This window comes from Melospiza georgiana, chromosome Z (assembly GCF_028018845.1).
Source record: "Melospiza georgiana isolate bMelGeo1 chromosome Z, bMelGeo1.pri, whole genome shotgun sequence".
In the NCBI taxonomy this organism is placed as follows: Eukaryota; Metazoa; Chordata; class Aves; order Passeriformes; family Passerellidae; genus Melospiza; species Melospiza georgiana.
The window spans coordinates 4,664,073-4,683,330 of NC_080465.1; the positions used below are offsets into that span (position 1 = coordinate 4,664,073).

The 19,258-nt window shown below is 49.2% G+C and overlaps 1 protein-coding gene across 1 annotated transcript; it reads left to right on the forward strand.

The window, feature by feature from the left end:
* The first annotated feature begins 14,331 nt into the window (after nt 1-14,331).
* KLF4 (KLF transcription factor 4) lies at nt 14,332-18,449 on the forward strand. Its single transcript, XM_058044001.1, has 4 exons — nt 14,332-14,550; nt 14,690-15,584; nt 15,668-15,832; nt 17,327-18,449. Exons 1-4 carry the CDS (start codon nt 14,332-14,334, stop codon nt 17,500-17,502), a joined length of 1,455 nt encoding a protein of 484 aa, XP_057899984.1. The 3' UTR covers nt 17,503-18,449.
* The last annotated feature ends 809 nt before the right edge of the window (nt 18,450-19,258 follow it).

Sequence of the window (19,258 nt, forward strand, 5' to 3'; positions counted from 1 at the left end):
TGTGCATGTTGATGCTGAATCAAATAGCACAGAACTGCTCCCATCACCATGTTGCGGTCATGTATCACGGATATAACTGTTCACAAATCTTTATTTACCTGACAACCCCACGCTTACATTTTCTTGGAGAAGAAATTGTTCTCAAATAGGTTTTAATAACTCACTCTTTGGGCTTCGTGTTGAGGGTCAGATTGAATTTAGAGACATGTGACTATCAGCAGAGAGGAAGAGAGCTTTGTCTGCTGTGATCTGCAATACTGGGCACAAAAACCTTCAAAAAGGGTTTCGTCTGCATTTCAAACTTTGCTTACTGCAAGAAGCACGTTCATTTTTCTACAGCAAAGCTAGCTCCAAGCCTGCAATAAAGAGAAAGAAACATGAACCACACAAAGCTTCTGTGGAGAGTCCAGAGCAGAGCTGCCTAAAAATCTGGACTTGCTCAAAACAAGTGCCTGAAACAAATTGTTAAAAGTCAAAGCTCCAATGGGAAGGTTGGCTCCAAGTCCAAACACCCCTGAAGTCCTGCAGCTCCTCAGCCCATGACGTGTTTGGGAGGGGATCATCTCTCAGCTATTGAAAACAGGACCTGAGCCTCTGCTCAGCCGTGCAGCTCCAGATCCACACTGGCCACTCTCCATCAGCTGCACCGAGCCGTGCTCACACCCTCCGTGTCCTGCAGGGCCTTTCCTGAATCAGGACCAAGAAGCAACTTAGACCTCAGCAAGAAGGAGAAATCTCCAAATCTCAAATCTCTCTTGCAGATATTTTTGTTTTTCTTCCCCTTCTCTCGTCGTCCCGTGCTGACAGAAAAACAGTTGTGTGTGCATATAAGCAAGCCCTGGAATCAGTGCTCTTCTGCTGGGTTCTTATGTTACATTCTTTTGTGCTACATACAATTTCCACTAGGACATTTTGTCCCCCAGGCTTCATCAGCCAGTCTATTACATCCACCCCCCCTGCACCCCCGCCTCCCTCTGGTTGCATAACTTTAGCCAGGATGTTAAATTAACTCTCTTCCAGAGGAGTTTGACATAATCTTATTTACTTTCATACAGCATATGCCAGTATGCAAATACATTACTCAGCACTATCGACTCTGCACTTTCACCAAACTATTACTCTTTGTTTTTTTAAGGATGGTTCGCTAGATACCAGACAGGAACAGTGCCATGCCAAACAGCAGGACACTCATGTCTAGCAGGACAAATCCAGCAACACTAAAAGCTGTCTGACTGGCATTTGTGAAGGTTTATGGCCAAGGGAGGAAAACAAACCCGTTTCCCACCTCAGCACTGCACTCCTGCTCCTTTAGGTCGTGTGAAGGAAACCTCAACCAGCTCCTCCAGATTTCCATGACATGGGCAGCCACAAAGGCAAAGCCACCCAGAGTGACTTCACATTCAGCAGTGACACAGTGTCTGTGTCTAAACATCTCACAGGGACAACCCCAGCTGCCTCCTGGCTGCGTGGCAGGGCAAGAACAGCCTCACCACCCACCCCTTGTGGGCTGTGCATGAGAGGGAAATGCAGGTGCAGAAGCCACAACGACAACAACTCCTTAACCAGGAGTCCCATTTCCACATCCTGGGGTCGAGGGACGCGTGGTGGTGGTGGTGGTGGTGAGGTCAGTCCTTCCCAGCCCTGCTGCCCACACCAAGGGCAGCCACACCTGTGGCAGGTGGCCACGAGAAGGCAGGAGCAGCCCCAGGCATTTGTCTTTTGGCAGGTGTAAGCTCTGGGTGAAGCTGCATTGTCAAAACTGTGAGCTCACGGCTGATTTGTGTGTCTGCCAGAGACAAACACCCAGCCACAACCAAGAGGGACAAGAAAAGTCAGCAAATCCCCCCCTCTCCTACCCTCTGCAGCAATCCCAATGTCACGGGAGGTAAAGAAATAACAAAAAATCGTGGAGAAACTGGATCACAGGAGACTTCCTGCAGCTACTGTGACCTGCCACGGGGCTTCCAAGACACAAAACTTCATTTTGCACATGATCAGAACAGAGCAAAACGCACAAAACGGGCACAAAAGCGCTTGAAAACAGCATTTCCAGACTGGAAAACAAAGGCACAGCAAGCAAACACGAGGAAGTGAGAAGTTCAGCTGAAATGCCAAAGCAGCAAATTGTGTGAGCTGCCTTTCTCCCAGCTGTGGTGGGTCTGGGCATGGCCCTGCTGGGCTGCCTGTCCTCTTGCTGATGGGGCTGATCGACCCTCATGGGTGGCTGTCAAAATTTTGGGGGAAAAAGCAGAGACAGGAAGCAGAGGGCAGGTGGTGTCCAGAGGCTGCTCTCAAGGCTCCCCAGGCTGAGGCAGGTCTCTGGCTATTCCAGGGGTAAAAAAGGACTTGAGTTGTTTCCTTTGCTAACACCTCAATGTGGAACCACCACAAATGTGCCCAGAAAAGAGGCTCTTTGGTTCAGTGAGAAACACCACTCCAGCTGCCCAGTAAATACCCTCGTTTTAATAGGGCTCTGGCCTGGCTAACCACATCCTTCACCAATCTATTTATGGCACAGTTAAAAATAGCACAGACCTGTCACGCGGAATTAGAGTTTCTACTGGTTTTAATTGTTAACCAGCTCGGAACTACTTTTTGAATCATTGCTGTGTTTTTTCTTCAAGTGAGGAAAGTTTTTTTTTGTTTTTTTGGGTTTTTTTCCTGCAGGCTCATTTCTCTCCCTCTGTTTCACGTCTGATTACATTTAGCATGCATGTTTCTGACGTACTCACATGCCAAGAAAAAGTATTACTTTCTTTCATCCTTGAACAATCCAAACTCATATTTAATAACTGAAACTTGGCGTGCTGATCAGTTCTCAATAAAGGCTACACATGCTTTGCCAGGGAAGTATATTTAAGTAGGGCTGAACTATCTGTTCCTGAAAAATTATCAGAATTGTATGGTGTGTCCTCTTCACCAAGTAAAGGGCCTTGATCCTGCAAACAGCTTTTTTATGAATGACTTGGAAAGGTGAATTTAGTCAAAGAAGCAAAAAAAAAAAATGGTCTTATGCTGTGCCAGTTATCTCAAATGGTTAAAATAATATCTCAGTGGGTTAAAATAACATCTCAGTGACAAATACTTCAGATGGAACTGCAGGACAGTCAGAGATTGGGAAAGGGAGTGGATCACTTTCTCTGAGGCACCACATATCCAGAACAAAGCTTTTGGGTGCATTGCTTTAAGAGAACAAGCAGGAGGGGGGGAAAATGGTGTAGTAAAAAGCTTGGGGAAGAAAAAGAGACCATCTCTTTTTATCAAGATCACACACATGAACCACACTCTGACACCACCTACTAATCAAGATCTAGAAATTGTACTGTAAAGCTCTCTCAGGTTTCCTTGAATCTTAACACCTCTAATGCGATTTATTTCACACGCAGTACAAATCTCCAATAAACATTAAGAAATTATGTAGAGGACTGGCTTTTTCTCAGAAAAAGAAAAAAAAAAAAAAAAAAGAAAATAGCACTATGAGTGAAGTCAGTGGCACCAGGCCTCACCACCTCTTACTAATCAGTTCAGCATCGTTGAATTCAGATAATCTCAGCCAAAGATCCACCAAGCAAAGCAACATCACATTACTATCCCATGTCTTTTGCTCAATTCATTTCCTGTGGATTCCCTAAACAAAAACAAAAATAACAACAACAACAAAGTAAGGCTGTGAGATACGCTATTGATAAGCCTGCATAAGAAAAAAAAAAAAGCAGAATCTTCTTTTTTAGCCACTTTTTTAGCTTTTCCCTGCCTCTGCTGGAACTTGGCAGCTACCTGGGTGTTTGCTGCCCTCCACAAGAGGCTCATTCCTGGAGTGAAGTCATAGGTCTGTGCTTACTCCATTGAGCATTAGCTTGGAGATGACTCTGACTCACAGGTTCAACACTGTGACCTGACTGCTGAGTGACAGCCTGCTAGTTTTCCTTTTCTCCAGAATTTCAGAAAAAATACCCCAAAACTTATTCATGCCACAGCTAATACGTTCATCACTCTCTGCTTTACTCTACACTCAAAATTGCTCCAGGAAATGCCATTCAATCACTTTCTTACCACAATAAAAGATTGCTTCTTTTCCTTACAATACCACACCTAGCACAATGTAATTCTGGGGCTAAAAATCGTCCTCCGTTCCCCAACAACATTAACTGAGCCCTTACATTAAATACGAATATTTCAATATTTCATTCACAGTATTTAAATTTTCCACGTGATACTTTGAACTACTGCTCAGGGTGCTTCCAGCACACTGTGGTCTTGAGCACTGTTAAACATCTGGCCATGGAATTCAATGTTTGTCCTTCGGGGTGATGCTTTCGGTGTGCCTGCATAACCCTGTGGGACACAAAAGCTGGGTAGGTGTCTTCCATACCTGCATGAACAGTGCGGAAGGGAACCACAGATGGCTGAGGAAGGCAAAAGTGAAATATCAGGAGAGAAGGGGTCAGCCAGTGGTGATGAGCACACAGAGAGCAGCAGGAGGATGGGCAGTCAAAACCTGCTGTGATAAACACCTGCAGCAGCCAGGGGCTGCCAATTCCAGCACCAAGGAGTGGGGTGGAATGAAGAGAAGGATGTAACACACCAACAGAAGGAAACTGAGTCAGGAAAAGTTCAAATCATGTCTGGAGACATCTCTTTGTCATGTCCTCCCTTAGGCTGCTGGACTGTGAATTCAAGCAACCCACAGCTTTTGAGTCACTGCAGAGCAGACCCAAGAGCTGGGATGGGGAGGGAGCTATTGCACCCTGATGCAAATCCTTTATTCTGAAGTCTTATTGCACGTTTTTCCACCATAACCAAGACAGCTGACCATGTGCCAAGCACTCCAGGCTGCTCTTGAGAAATATCTCATGCAGCCTTCTGGACACCTGAAACACACGGGGTTTGTCTCGACAGTCATCCTGTAAAACTCCTCCTGCCTCCCAAGAACTTGGGCACAGGTGGAGATGTCACCAATTTTCCGAATTTCTGAGGGCTGAAAGTCAGGCCAGGATTTTCCCAAAAGGAAATGTGAGTGAATTCAGTTGGCATTGCTTGGCAGGGTGCTCGTTGTGGTACGTGGGGCTCTGCCTGTCCCAAGGCTTCACCAGGCTGCTGAGGAGGCTCCTCTCACCCAAATTATGACAGCTCTGGGATACAGGAGGAAAAGAATTATTTTTTTAAATAGAAATGAGTATTTTTTCAGACAAGATAAGGCCAGGCAGGATGGACCTCTGAGCAATCAGGTCAAGTGGAAGATGCCCCTGTCCGTGGCAGGGTGGTGGGAGCAAGATGATTTTTAAGGTCCTGTCCAACCAAAACCATTCCATGATTCTGTGATTCTGCACTTAGCTACCTAAAGAAGAGAAAATTGAAGAAAATGGGGGCGAAAATGGTGGGGGGTGGGGAATAATACTAAAGAAAATATAGGCCAGGGACAACCTGAGAGAGTCAAAACAGCAAAACAACACCAGTAATATCTGCAAGGGATAGGCAATGCATAGCAGGCTCAGAGACAGGTGTAGCCTGGAGAGAAAGAGCTCACAGAGAAGCTGCAGATATTGCAATGATAAAATATTGCAATGATAAAATATTGCAAGGTGTGCAATGACGAGGTTTCTGAAATTGGGGTCTGGGATTAAAGGAATCTCTTCTGTCTGTAATATCAAATAAACCACATGCAGTAACCCCCAAGAGATCTCTACCTATCAGCACCTCATGCCCATTTAAAAGGTGGCAGCCAGCTGATTGTCCACCTTACAAGAAAGAAATATGATTTGAATTTCCACAGCCCTCACATCCAGATGATGAGGCTTGCTAGTACCCGACTGAGTGAATTAAAACTCCATAAAATTAAAGAGGTATCTTCCTTTCCTTTACGGTCCCATCATCTCATAAAATTTCCCTGGTTCATGACCAAAGGAGAGTGGGAGATTTAGGGTCTCATTATACTTCTGTGACAAAAATGTGAGAATTCAAAGGAGGAGCCACAGGACTTACATACCCCTTTTGGTCACCAAAGTTACAATATAATGCAGGCAGGGCCATTTTACATGATGAAATGTGCAGCCACAGCTGCACACACATGGATTTGGGTGTAAATAAGGTGTCACTTGTCTGGTTGGGAGGTTTTCAGCCACAGCAAAATTTAGTTTAATTTTAAAAATCACAATTGGCACTGAAGGCCAGAGCTGCCAGTGATGTGGTAAGTCCTGTAGCACGGGCCAGATCCCTTTTGGGAAAGATCCAAACAAATTCTTCTTCCCCAGCCTTGGCCCACCAAAAGCTTTACCCTCACAGAGGTGATTTAGTGCTTCAAATAGATTTCTAGGCTCACTCTTCCTCTCTCCCTCTCCCTCTGGAGGCAGAGCTACATTCCTAATTCGGTGGGTAAGCTAGGTGTCCACTGAGTCACTGCTGCCTATTGTGTAAGACAATGGATTCGTAAAGCAAAGTAGATTTTATTGATAGAAACATGCCTTGGCAATCAGTCTTCTGAGGATAAAAATCGTGGACTCATCTCACAATGAGTATGTCTTCACTCATGAGATGCCAGCATCCAAAATTATTGACTGGTGCAAACAGTCTATCTTAATTACTTGCACATTTTGTTCATAGCTTTGGCTGCATTGGTTCTCTTAAGTCCCAAATCCATGCTACAAAGAGCCTAGCTAATTCACTTTAAAGGAGCTCAGAAGCAAACGCTTCTTTTTGAAAGTTCAGCTGTATAGTCCCTCCACAAAGGGATGGTATTCCGCCTGCCTGCCATTAAAAAAAAAAAAAAAGGAAAAAAATTGTGAAAAAAACCAACGTTGCAAAACCAGGCACACAACATTTGTGTGCTAACAAACTGGATGTGCCAGCACTGCAGTTGCCCATGCCTCGCCGCAGGATCACAAGCTCTGCTCAGGGAAGGTGCTGCTGGCTGTCAGACACATTTATCCCTGCACTGAATTCCACCTGGGGCTTCCATTGCCTCGGCATCCCCCAAGGCCCAAAGCCTGTCCGTAGGAAGCACTTGGCACACGGACTTAGGTGGAATTCAGACTGGCTGAATCTGGAGCCTAATGAGCAGCTATTCCTTATTTTTGTTCCTTCCTCATTGTGCAGAGCGTGGCCCCGGGCCTCAATTACTGCGTGCAATTCAAACCCTGCTCAGAATGCACCACTATTAATTTCCCCATGTTTTCTCATTACTGATTTCCTATGGCACTTCTTGCCCCCTTCCCTGCGAGCACAATCTGCCTGAAGTGAGCAGTGAATCTCACACTCGGCAACGATGGGCGGCTTAAACTCTTCTGCTGGTGCAGGGCACCTGTGGTGAGGTGTCCCCCAGGAAAAAAAAACCCCAAAACTTATTCAGGGACTGTTTTGTGCCACCAGCTGCCCAGGGCAAAGCTTCTGTGGAAGAAATGGAGCCACCAGAACTCCATTTTTTGTGCAGTGCCTATGTCAAAAATCTGAGAGCAGTTGCCATATTGCTTTCATTAAAAGAGCAAAGGGCTGTTATCATAGAGTAATGGGCTCCTGCTGGTCCGTTAACATTGGAGCAAAAGCTGAAGGAATTTATGGAAACAATGTGGAAAGCCTGGTATTTATTCTCAGAGCGAGGCAGCGCTGGTCCTTTCTCCCAGTGTTCCCCTATAATGTCTTTATTCCTGCCCAAATGAGGGGAATATTTATCTAATCATTTCCTCTGCTGGATGCAGGTGCAGGGAAACAACAGATGTTCATGAATTCAGCACAGCAAATAGTTTAGAAAGACATCTTGGGTGAATCAGCTGTCCAGGTCAATTTATCCACAATGCTGAGTGGGAGGAAGCATTGAAAGATTGCAGAGGTGTTGTTTACTGTCCTGTGATTACCTAGCTCATTAGCACAAATCTAATTGCAAATACTCCTGGTTAAACTCAGGAGCACTTTGCTGCTAAGCTCTCTTATGCACATTCAAATGTATTACACATAAGAAGCAGCTCTCTCCTATATCTTCTATTTTTCTCCTACCCAGCACCTTAATTCTTTGTTAGGAAGCATGTCATCAATTCAAATTACATTCCTTAGAAGCACCACTTTTACTCAAAAAAAAAAAAAAAAAAAAAAAAAAAAAAAAAAAAACACCAAAAAACTCAGAGATCTATCAGGGAGAAAGGTTTGAAAAATCCTCAAGGAGTGCAGCCAAATTTTACTTGGTGGGTATTGAACCCTGAATTTCTGCAGTATCAGAACTTCCCTAGCAGCAAAATGCCAAGTTTTCTACATGCAAAAGAAATACTGAACACCAGAGCAGGTGTGCCAAAGTCTCCCTGCTCCTATCAGCTTCAGGAACCACAAGAAAAATTAAATTAGTGAGTCCATTGGTCCATTAATGTCATTGGTCCATTAATGTCATTGCTCCATTTTGGAATTACAGTAGAGGGGTGAACTTATTTTAAACTGCCACTGCTTGGGAATGTTCTGGGAAGCCAAATCTGTAGTAAGGTGCTTCATTTTTGTTAACAGAAATGGATAATTAGTTAAAGATTACTATTTAAAAGATGAGGAACACTGAGAAAGAAGGGGCTGGGACAGGGAGGATGGGGAAGATCTCTTCTGCATAGTTTTTCTACAGAAAATCATCAAAGAGTAAATCCCCTTCTTGCAGCAAAAAGAGTTATTCTTCCAGGGACACAGATAAATTACAAGTTCCAGAGACAGAAATGCCTTAAAAAGTGCCACACAGATAGTAATGAGACAATTTGGTCCCAAAAAAGGATGCAGAAGTGTGAATTAATAGTAATACAAGTTCTTGGCCTCTTCAGAGACAGTAGCTCCACAAAGCAACTTGGCCTTGTCACATAAACATTTCCCTGCATCTTCTAGCATATACCAAACCTATCACCCATCAGTGGGGACCATCTGGTTAGCCAGCAGCTGGTAATTTCTCAAATCTTCTCTATTTTTCTGTGACTCCTCCATTGGGTCTGGAAAAAGACAATGCCATCAGCCTCATGCATGCAAAAAAAAAAAAAAAAAAAAAAAGAAAATCACAAACAAATAAATAAACAAGAATTCATCCTCTTCGCTGTGTGTGAGTGTCCCCACATTACATGCAGGACTTTGAAAAGGATGCTCATTGTGGAGTTTTTGTCTGCACCAGTCCCACTGTGGGAGACAGTCATTTAAGTCATTGTTACAATTTGGGGAACATCTAAATTCAAAGATGGGGCAAACTCATTCAAAACAATGGCAGATGGGGCTAACTCATCAAAGCAAAGATGTTTACGCTCAATTAAAAAAAAAAAAAAAAAAAAAAGAGAGAGAAAAGAAAAGAAAAAAAGCTCTTTGTTTTCCATAAGCAACTGAAGGTATTTTTAAAGGAACACAACAATTCTTGGATTGCTTGAAAGCAGAGAGTTGCTGCATGCTAGTGATCCTGGGTGGTGCTAAATTGTGTGAGGGCAGCGTTTGCCTCTGCCAGAGGCTGGTGAGGTGGAGTGGATGGTACTGGATGGGGGAATCAGCACCTCTGGAATCTCCAACAGGAGTTATCACCCTGAGGGAATCCGGTGGGAATCACAGCCTGACCTCTCAGCTCATCACTGCCAAGCCCACCACTAAACCATGTCCCACATCCACACGTCTTTTAGGCACCTCCTAGAAAAGCAACACAACCATCAACAAGATATGTCCAGGCTTTCAAAAGGCAGCTGAGAACAAGTCTGACCACGGGCACTGCTGACATTGTCAGCAGCAACATTTATGACCCCCGGTGTGCATGTGCCATCTGTGTATGAGCGCACTTGGTGCTGCTTGAAACCTGCCTGGAGCTGCTCCCAATCTTCAGAGAGGTGCCCTTTGCTCCGTACTGATAACCCACAGGTATAACTGCCAGGTGAGCAGGGGTTTATTTCTGTTTAACAAAAACAAAGCAACCTGCACAGGAGCGGATAAATAAAGCTTGAGCTCGGCTGTGCTTGGTGAGGAATATACAATAGACAGCAAAAAAAAAAAAAACAAACAGATTCCCAAGGACAGGTGTCCCTGAAGGAGAGCCCAGGAGGGCAGTTTGGTGGCCATGGATGGCTCTGGGCTGTCTCATCCTGCTGGGTGAGCAGAGATGCTGTGGGAGCAGGGTGAATCCTCAGCACTGCCCCTCTCCAGAGCATGCCTTGCACACCGGCTGTTTGTGTGAGCTCTCACACCTTCCCTCTCTTCTCTTGGCAGCTGATTTGGGTGGCATGGGACACAAGAAACCCTCTAGATGCTGCATCTCCTCGAGTTTCACCTGCTCTCCAAAAGCCTTGTCAGGGTAAAATGCAGCAAAATCACTGCTTTTGATGAATCGGCAACAGGGATTTTATTGGATGTAACCCAGAACCATGGATTTGTTCCCAGTTCCCCTTTCATTATGTTGGGCCAGGAATGGAGCAGGGGCCCTGGCAGCTCCTGGCCCTGAAGCTGCAGGGACAACACACTGCAATCCCAAAAATGTCAGGAAATGCACCTTTTTGTCTGACCCCCCCCAGAGCAACACTGTGATACAACCTTTCCCAAAATCTGCAATTCCTGATGCCATCAGCTGCTCCCACAGACAACCAAATCAAAGTGGGGCAAGCAGCACACCGAGAGGCAGTTTGTTGAAAATCATGTTCCAAACTTAAGCTTTAAAATAAACATATCAAGATAAACAGATTGGTCTTTGTTTCAGGCACAATCGGCTCGACTGTTTTTTTCTTCTTGTTGATGTTCTTAATGTTTTTCAATGTGTGATGCCATTTCCTGAGGACTGTCTCTGCTCCAGAAACCTGCGTTCTTCCTTGGCTTCTCTCTCTCTGCCTTTTGTGGTTTGTACACACAGGTGACCAGTTTTTTAGAGAAATTCTGACTCAGGCTGCACACTAAGGCCTTTCACTCGGTCATTTCTACTCTGCTCTACACTCAGGCCACCAATGTGAGTTGTTTGCACCAGGCAATAATTCCTCTGCCAAAATGGGTGAGCAGCAGCAGTGGCAAGTCTAGGGCAACCCCACTCCCACAGTGAGATGTGGTAAATGTGGAATAAACCTCCTCCTTCCACCTGGGGAGGGAGGGAAACACACAGAGGCCACAGCAGTCTGGCACAGCCAGGGCTGCAGCAGATTCCCTTCTGTCCCAGCACAGCATCATCATCTGGAAAAATGTCATTGCACATCCCAAGGCAAGAGGGGACACAAATTCTGTGCAATTCTCTATCTGAGTTAGGCAATCCCCAAAGCCGGCTTTGAACAGCACGGAAACATGCTGTGTTCTGAGTTAGTGGAAGGAAAGTTTTAGAGAAAATTGGGAAATTTGGAGCAAACTGAGACTTGGGAGAAACGGTCAGCTGGCGACAGAAGGCATGTTAAAATAAATCTGTCCTAAGAAAACAGCACTGAGTTCGCTGTGTAGGCTGGGAAAGCATTAGTTGTGAGCAGTTGCAAACTTCATGCATTTAATTTCCACTCTTGGGACCATTAAATCTCAGTCCTTATCATTTAAGGGAGGAAATCACTATTGTTCTTCATTAGTGAGAAAAAGAACGTGTTGATCTTTATGTGGGATGTTCAAGTGCAGGTGTCATTGGACTTACCAATTCCTGCAAACATCCACTTTTTAAAGCACCCTGCCAACATCTACACAATTAAAAATCAAGACTCAGATGAAAGTGGGCCACATCTTTTTAACATGAAATCTTCACATACCTCACACGTGTCTGCCTGAATTATCCAGAAATATGGCAATCAAATCTATTTTAATGAAAGATTGTGAAAGCAAACCTGTTTTCTTTCAGTCCGCAATATTCAAAACTTCTCTTCCTGGAACCCATGAAGTTCTGGCATTTATTTCAAAGATATCAGATCACTTATCTGCTTCTGAAGCATTCTTGTTCTCCTATTTCTAATAAGGGATGTGATTTTAATTTCGATGTTGGCCTCAAGTGATCCCGAGCTTGAAATTTGGACCAGGAAAACGCTGCATTGCTTGGGAGATCTGTAAATTAACAAACGTACAGCGAGAGGAAACAAAACGAAAAATAACTGATGGGGAAGAAATGTTCAGAGAGCTGCAAATCTCCAACCACATTAGTGGCCTTCTCCTGAGACTAAGCAAGAAGGGAGGTTTGGAGGTTTGCATTCAGTTTGGATACTCAGAGTGGTTGTTAGAGAGTCTTAAGAGCACAAGCTCTGCCTGGGAGGCACAGCTGGGACCTGCTCGGGGGGCTGAGCAGCCCCCCAGCCCTGCTCCTCTGAATGGGGACTGTGCCTCCCTTCCCTTCCTGGGCATCGTCCTGCATTTCAGCAGCCTTCATCTCCCCACACAAATCCTTTCTGTACCTGTGGTTCCTGGCACATCCTCTGCCAGGACACGGACTTCAAGCAGAATTTAAAAAAAAAAGCCAACAAAAAAAACCAACAAAAAACTCCAAAAATACAACGCTCTGCTTTTTAGCGCCAGAGTTATTAATAATTAACATTCATAACACAAAACCGGTAAAACGGGTTCGGCAAAATAAAGCCCGGCATTTTATTATTATTTTAGGGTTTAATTTAGTCATCCTAAGTTACTCGGGCTCATGTTTGCAAATCACGCAGCGCTGGGACTTCACCCCTCCGGCCCGACCAGTTCTGGAGAGCGGCCGGGGGGCAGCGGGGGGACCGGGACAGCGCCGGGGGAGCGGGGACACGGCACACCGGGGCTCCCCGCTGCACGGAGCGCATCTTGGAGCACCGGGACACGGCACACCGGGCTCCCCGCTGCACGGAGCGCATCCCGGAGCTCCGGGACACGGCACAGCGGGGCTCCCCGCTGCACGGAGCGCATCATGGAGCTCCGGGACACGGCACAGCGGGGCTCCCCGCTGCACGGAGCCCATCGCGGAGCTCGGGGACACGGCACACCGGGGCTCCCCGCTGCACGGAGCGCATCATGGAGCTCCGGGACACGGCACAGCGGGGCTCCCCGCTGCACGGAGCCCATCCCGGAGCACCGGGACACGGCCCGCCCCGTCGGGGATGCGCGGCGCCGGGGCGCGGCGCCGGCTCGCCATTGCCCTCTGGAGGAGCCCGGGCCGTTCTCTGCGGTTCCCCTCGGGGCTGTGCTAAATTTGGGGATTGTTTTGTAGTTTTAATTTCTATCTCTTTTTCTTATTTTTTTTTTTAATTTTATTTTATTTTACGGACTATTCCCAGCCTTACATCCACTCCCGGGAATGGGGGCTGCCCGACCGCGGCTCCTCGGTCCCGGTGATGGGGGAGTCGAGAATAGCCCAGGGCTGGCACGGGCCAGGTGAAGGACTGCGCCGTCGGGGCGGCTCGGAAAATGAACAAAAATGGGAAAAGAAAAAAGAATTAAAAAAAAAAAAATAAAAACAACCAAACAAAAAACCCTCAAAAAACCAAAAAAAAAAAAAGGTAAGAAAGAAAAAAGGGAAAAGAAAAAGTAGAGAAGAAATAAATAAAAAGAAAGTTTATAAGTACACTAAACGAAAAATAGCACGAAGATGCAAGTCTAGGCGGAAGGCGGACAGGCAGAGCGCCCCGGCGGCCGCTCGGGATGCTCCGTCCCACCTCCCTTCGTCCCTCCCTTCCCGACCATTCCCGCCGGGCGTTCCCTCCCCGCCGCCGGTGCGGGAGCCCCCGCGGCGCGCGGGCATCCCCGGCGCGTGTGTCCCCGCGTCCCGCCCCGCCGCTCCCGCGTCACCGCCGCGCCCGCGTCACGGGGCGCTCGGGGCGGGGCCGCCGCTCGCTCGGTGCGCTCCCCGGAGCCGGCCCGGCCCGCCCCGTCCCCCTCCTTTCTCCCCACATGTCCGTTTGTTGTCGCCGTCGCCATGGCGGCGGGGGCGGCGCGCCCGCCAAGTGAGGTGATAAGAGGGAGCGGCGGCGACGGGACCGCGCAGTGCCGAGCGGGGCGCGGCGGCGGCGGAGCGCGCCCGGCGCATCCCTCCTTCCATCCAGCCCTCCTTTCCCCACTGGCACCACCGCGCCCCGTCCGTCCTGCCCGGCTCCCCACATGGCCGCGGCTCCTCGGGAAACGCCTAGCGCCGCCGCCCTGCCGGTGCCGGAGCCGCGTTGCCGGGCGGCGGCCGCCGCCTCCTCCTCATCCTCCTCTTCCTCGTCCCCGCGGCGCCGCTAGCGCCCCGCGCCCCGCTCCGCGCAGCGCAGAGCTACAAGAAGAAGAAGCAGCAGCAGCAGGAGCAGCAGCCCGGCGCTCCCGCGGCACCGCCCCGGCGGCGGCGCTGCGCCGGCTCCGCGCGGCTGGACGGCGCGTCCGTGCCGCCTTCCCTCCCTGTGCTCCGCGCCGGCGCTCGGGACCACGGCGGCGGCGGCGGCTCGGCGGGACGCCCCGGCACGGATGCGGTGGGTGCCGGCTGCGGCCGCCGCCTTCCCTCTCTCCTTCCCTCCTTCCCTCCGTGCCCGGCCGCCGGCTGACTCGGCTGTGTCTCCCCACCGCAGGCAGCCCCCCGGCGAGTGCGAGATGGCGCTCAGCGGCACGCTCCTTCCCTCCATCGCCACCTTCGCGGCGGGCGCCGCGGGCCGCGAGAAGGCGGCGCGGCCCGCGGGCCCCGGCAACGTGAGTATCGGCGCCGCGGCGCCGCGACACGGACGGGGCCGGGCGGGACGGGCCGGGGCCGGGGCCGGGCGGGGCGGGGGCCGTCGGGGCGGGCGCGGCGCCGTGCGGCCGGCGCTGAGCCGTGCGAATGTCCCCGCAGCGCTGGCGGGAGGAGCTGTCGCAGCTGAAGCGGCCGCCGCCGGCGCTGTCGGCGCGGCCGGTGGAGACGCCGCCGTCGGAGCTGGAAGGCGCCGCCGGTCTCGGGCCTCGCCGCGACGCCGAGGAGTTCAATGAGCTACTGGACTTCGACTTCATCCTCTCCAACTCGCTCATGCACCAGGAGCCCGCCGCCGCCGCCATAGTGGTGGCCCCCGCCGCCACCCCGGCCCCCACCGCCAGCCCCTGCCCCGCCGGGCCCTTCGCCTACCCGCTGCCCCGGCCCGAGCCCGCCGGTCTCCTCTACGGCGGCGGCGGCGGCTGCGACGGGGCTCCCGCCGCCGGCTCCGCCGCGCCCTTCAACCTGGCCGACATCACCGACGTGTCCCCCTCGGGAGGCTTCGTGGCCGAGCTGATGCGGCCAGACCTGGACGCGGTGTACCTGCCAGCGCCGGCCGCGCTGCCGCCACTGGGCAGCCTGCAGGGCAAGTTCGTGGTGAAGGCGGTGGGGGACTACAGCCACCCGGGGCTCAGCCCCAAGAGCGGCCCCGCCGCCCCGCCGCCCGGCGCCGACGGCCCCGGCGCTCCCTACACCTCCCTGCCGCGGATGTGCCCCAAAATCAAGCAGGAGGCCGCGCCGCCCTGCACGCTGGCCCCGCCGCCGCCGCACGGGAGCAGCCCCCGAGGAGCCCCCCAGCACGACTTCGCCCTGGGCAGCCGGCCGCTGCCCGCCCGGAGTACGCCGTCGCTGGGGCCCGAGGAGATGCTGGGCGGCAGAGACTGTCTCCCCGCCACGCCGGGGCTGGGCCACCCGCCGCTGCCGCCGGGGTACCCCCCGGCTCCGGGCTACCCCGCCTTCCTGCCCGAGCAGCTCTCTCCCGGAGCGCTGCAGTACCAAGGTGAGTCCCCGCGGTGCTGCTGGGGCTGCGGATTGTCCCGGCTTGGGCGCTGGCCGTGCTCACTCCTCCCTGTCCGCCCCTAGAGCTGATGCCGCCGGGGAGCTGCCTGCCTGAGGAGACCAAGCCCAAGAGGGGACGGCGGTCATGGCCTCGGAAAAGGACGGCCACACACACCTGTGACTATGCGGGCTGCGGCAAAACCTACACCAAGAGCTCTCATCTCAAGGCGCATCTGAGAACCCACACAGGTTAGTCCTCCCAGCGCCGGGGTCCGGGGGATGTCCTGGCCTGAGGGGCACGGGGTGTGACCCCACCGGACAGTGGAAGGGTTAAAAGCGACAAGGCTTTTCCTTGCTGGGTTTCCGGGCTTTTTTTTTTTTTCCTCCCCCCTTGGCTACGTGAAGTCCTGAGCAGTCTTCACTTATTGGCTTGACATTTTGCTTAATGGTTCAGAGTGACTCAGATGTGGGAGCGGGTGGGTTTCTTGCCAAGTCAGAGTTTGTTCCTTCTCTCTTGCTATGTGGCTAGGTAATTAGCAGGTAGCTGGAAGCCGGCAGGGATTTGTTGCTCCGGATTGTGTTCGCCCACTTCTGAGAAGGCAGCAGCCCTCTCTCGAAGATAACTGCTTTCTTTGCTGGTGAAGTGCTTTGCACATGCACCCCTCTCTTGGTTGGCTGTAGGGCAACAGGTTGTGCACCTCTACAAGTTGTTACTCCCTTTTTGGGAAAACCGAGATAGATTCCCTGTAGAGCAGGGTTTTTTTCAGCTGAGCTGGCAGCACCGATGAGGTGCCTCCCCCCCCATCTCCCCCTGCACCAGCAGAGTTTAATTGTCGATTATCCAGTGCTAGAATTGGGATAAAATCTTCCCAAAGTGTGTGTGTGTGTGTGTGTGTGAGCACAGTCTCTAACTTTGCAGCTGAGTGCAGAGTTGCAGTAACTGAGCTTGTGAAAGCAGGTACAGCAAACGGGTTTCGCCAGCGTGGGCATTCCGTAACAGTGACTAAATAACCTGGGAATTTGTATAATTTGAATCCCTGGGTTGTGAACCTGATTCAAAACTTTCTCCCGAAGGGGAGATGGGAAAGGGAAAACACACTGGTGCATCAGTAGTTAAGCTATGTCTTCGGGTAATGGCAGAAAGGAGAAAAAAAATTGGGCAAGTGATCAGTGAAAATCTGCCTCAAGCCAGTCAGCACCATCCCCAGGATGTGTAGGACAGGGAGTTTATAATTGTTGGGGAAGCTCATCTTGCTATCGACAGTAGTTTTTGTGTAATGAAGACACTAGTAAGACTGAGTCCTTAATCAGGCAGTGCTAATGAAAACAGTTTCCGGCTGTTTTTTCATTCTTGAGACCTACAATTATCTAAATACGTTGTCTGCTGAGCTATTTCTGGTTGCTATTTTGATTGTGTAACACCGCCAGCAAAAATACACACTCAGGTGCTCTGAAGCCTGGTGTGCAAGGCAGTGAAAATGAGCATTTCAGTGAAGATTTAAGTGACACTAGCATTTCATAGCACCTTGAAAAGATGTACATCTTGAGAAGACAGCCTTGCTGTTTCAGTCTTCTAGTCTTTGTAGTTTGTTTGGAGCTGCTTCATGGAATTCATTGCTTTTGACCACTCTTTGATTTATCCAGGACTGCTTGAAAGAAGGTGCTACAAGTGGTAGCCGCAAAAAAACCCCAAAATTCCTGTGTTTCACTGCTTGTTTTTTGGTTTGGTTTTTCTTTTCACAGGTGAGAAGCCTTATCACTGTGACTGGGAAGGCTGCGGGTGGAAGTTTGCCCGATCCGATGAACTCACCCGTCACTACAGAAAACACACGGGCCACCGCCCTTTCCAGTGCCAGCGCTGTGACAGAGCCTTCTCCAGGTCGGACCACCTCGCCTTACACATGAAGAGGCACTTCTGATTTGGGAGAGCAGTGGATCTTTCCCCCGACTGCCGCAGAGATTCAGTATTTACAGCACAAGGACTGTCTTCCACGAGACGGGGAGAACTCATTTTAAGCACTACAGATAATCGAGGTGAAGTCTTCCAAAGAGTGGAAAAGAGGGATAACTGCATATGGACATTGCAACTTTCTTTTTTTTTTTTATAGTTATACACTTAAGAGAACCAAAGACATTGGGGGTCAATGACTGGATCTTCTATCATTCCATTTGTAAATCCAACTTGAATTATTTCTGGACTACAGAATGCCAAGGAGTGACTGGAAGTCACGGATATCAGGGTTAAACAGACTGTATGTAGTTCGGAGGGTGGGGATATTACACAGGGAAATTACATTCCCTTAATTTCCTTTCAATGCAATATTAGATGTACATGTCATCTTGTACTTTCTTTTTTTTTTTTTTTCTTTTTCCTTCTAAAAGCCATTACAATGTTAAAAGAGGAGGAAAAATTCAGGTACAGAATTATATTTTAAAAGCCTATTTCATGGTGCTTAGTGACTGTTGGTTCTAGAGGTACCAAAAACAGGAAGCCAAAGTTCTCAAACTGCTGCATATCTGACAAGGAACTATTTTTTATCTTCCGATTGCCAATTATGACCTAAATCAGGTGAATAACCCTGGTTTATCTTTTTTATTAAGAAAATAACTTTATGCAGACAGTCTGTAATGCACTGTGGTTTCGATGTGCAATAGTTTGTACAATGGTTTATTCCCAAATATGCCTTAAGCAGAACAAATGTTTTCTATATAGTTCTTTACATAATAAATATGTAATATAAATTTAAGCAAACTTCTATTTTGTATATTTGTAAACTACGAAGTAATAATGAACATTTTGTTGGAATTTGTATTTTGCATATTCAAGGTGAAAATAAGTTTTAAATAAACCTATAATATTTTATCTGAACAGTTGCTCTAGTTTTTTTTCTGTGTATGGACATGGCCAAAGGAAGTTTGTTAGGTATTTGTTGGTGGTTAAGTTTACCAAGGCAAGGAGGGGGTGGTGGCAGTATGCTTGTAGTCTCAAGACTCTGAAAGACAGGATTGTGTAAGTGCAGTGCTGATGTAACATCTCTTTTTAGGGAAAAAGGTGTATGGAAAGTTTTTGCTCTGGATGTCAAGTTGGTCCTTATCTCACTTGTATGGGTAAAACTGTAATTTACGATTTTTAAAGTAACTCAGTTTCAATGATTTTTTAGAGGACATAGTTTTGTTGAGGACATAAGACCTTGTGCATCTGATGATAACAAATCCTAGAATTATTTTCATTTTTTTAGCAATCTTTTCAGCAATTAAGGATTCCCATCTTCATTGCCTTGGATTTCTTAGGCAAGCTGGTGTACCCACCTCAGTGTGAGCAAAGGAAAACCCACTCAGTAATGTCGGGCAAAGAAACAAACTCATATCGGAGAATAAAGGATGCGCTCACACAACTCCGCTTAATCACCCGCACGGAGTGAGCTCTCTCTTGAAACCTGCTGTGCCCTGGGAGCCCAGTCACTCCACGAGGAGCCAGGATTCCTGCAGGAATGCACGCGCATCCGGGGAAGGCTGACCATGCAGGGGCTGAGGACGCGTTGCTGCGAGGCGCCCGGCGCGTGCGGCGCCGCAGCTCTGGGGGCGGCGAGCCCGCCCCGGGTCACCGCCAGCCCCGCGGTGCTTCTCCTTTGGGACCTCGTCGTTCCAGCTGCCTCGCAGGAACAGATGATTTCC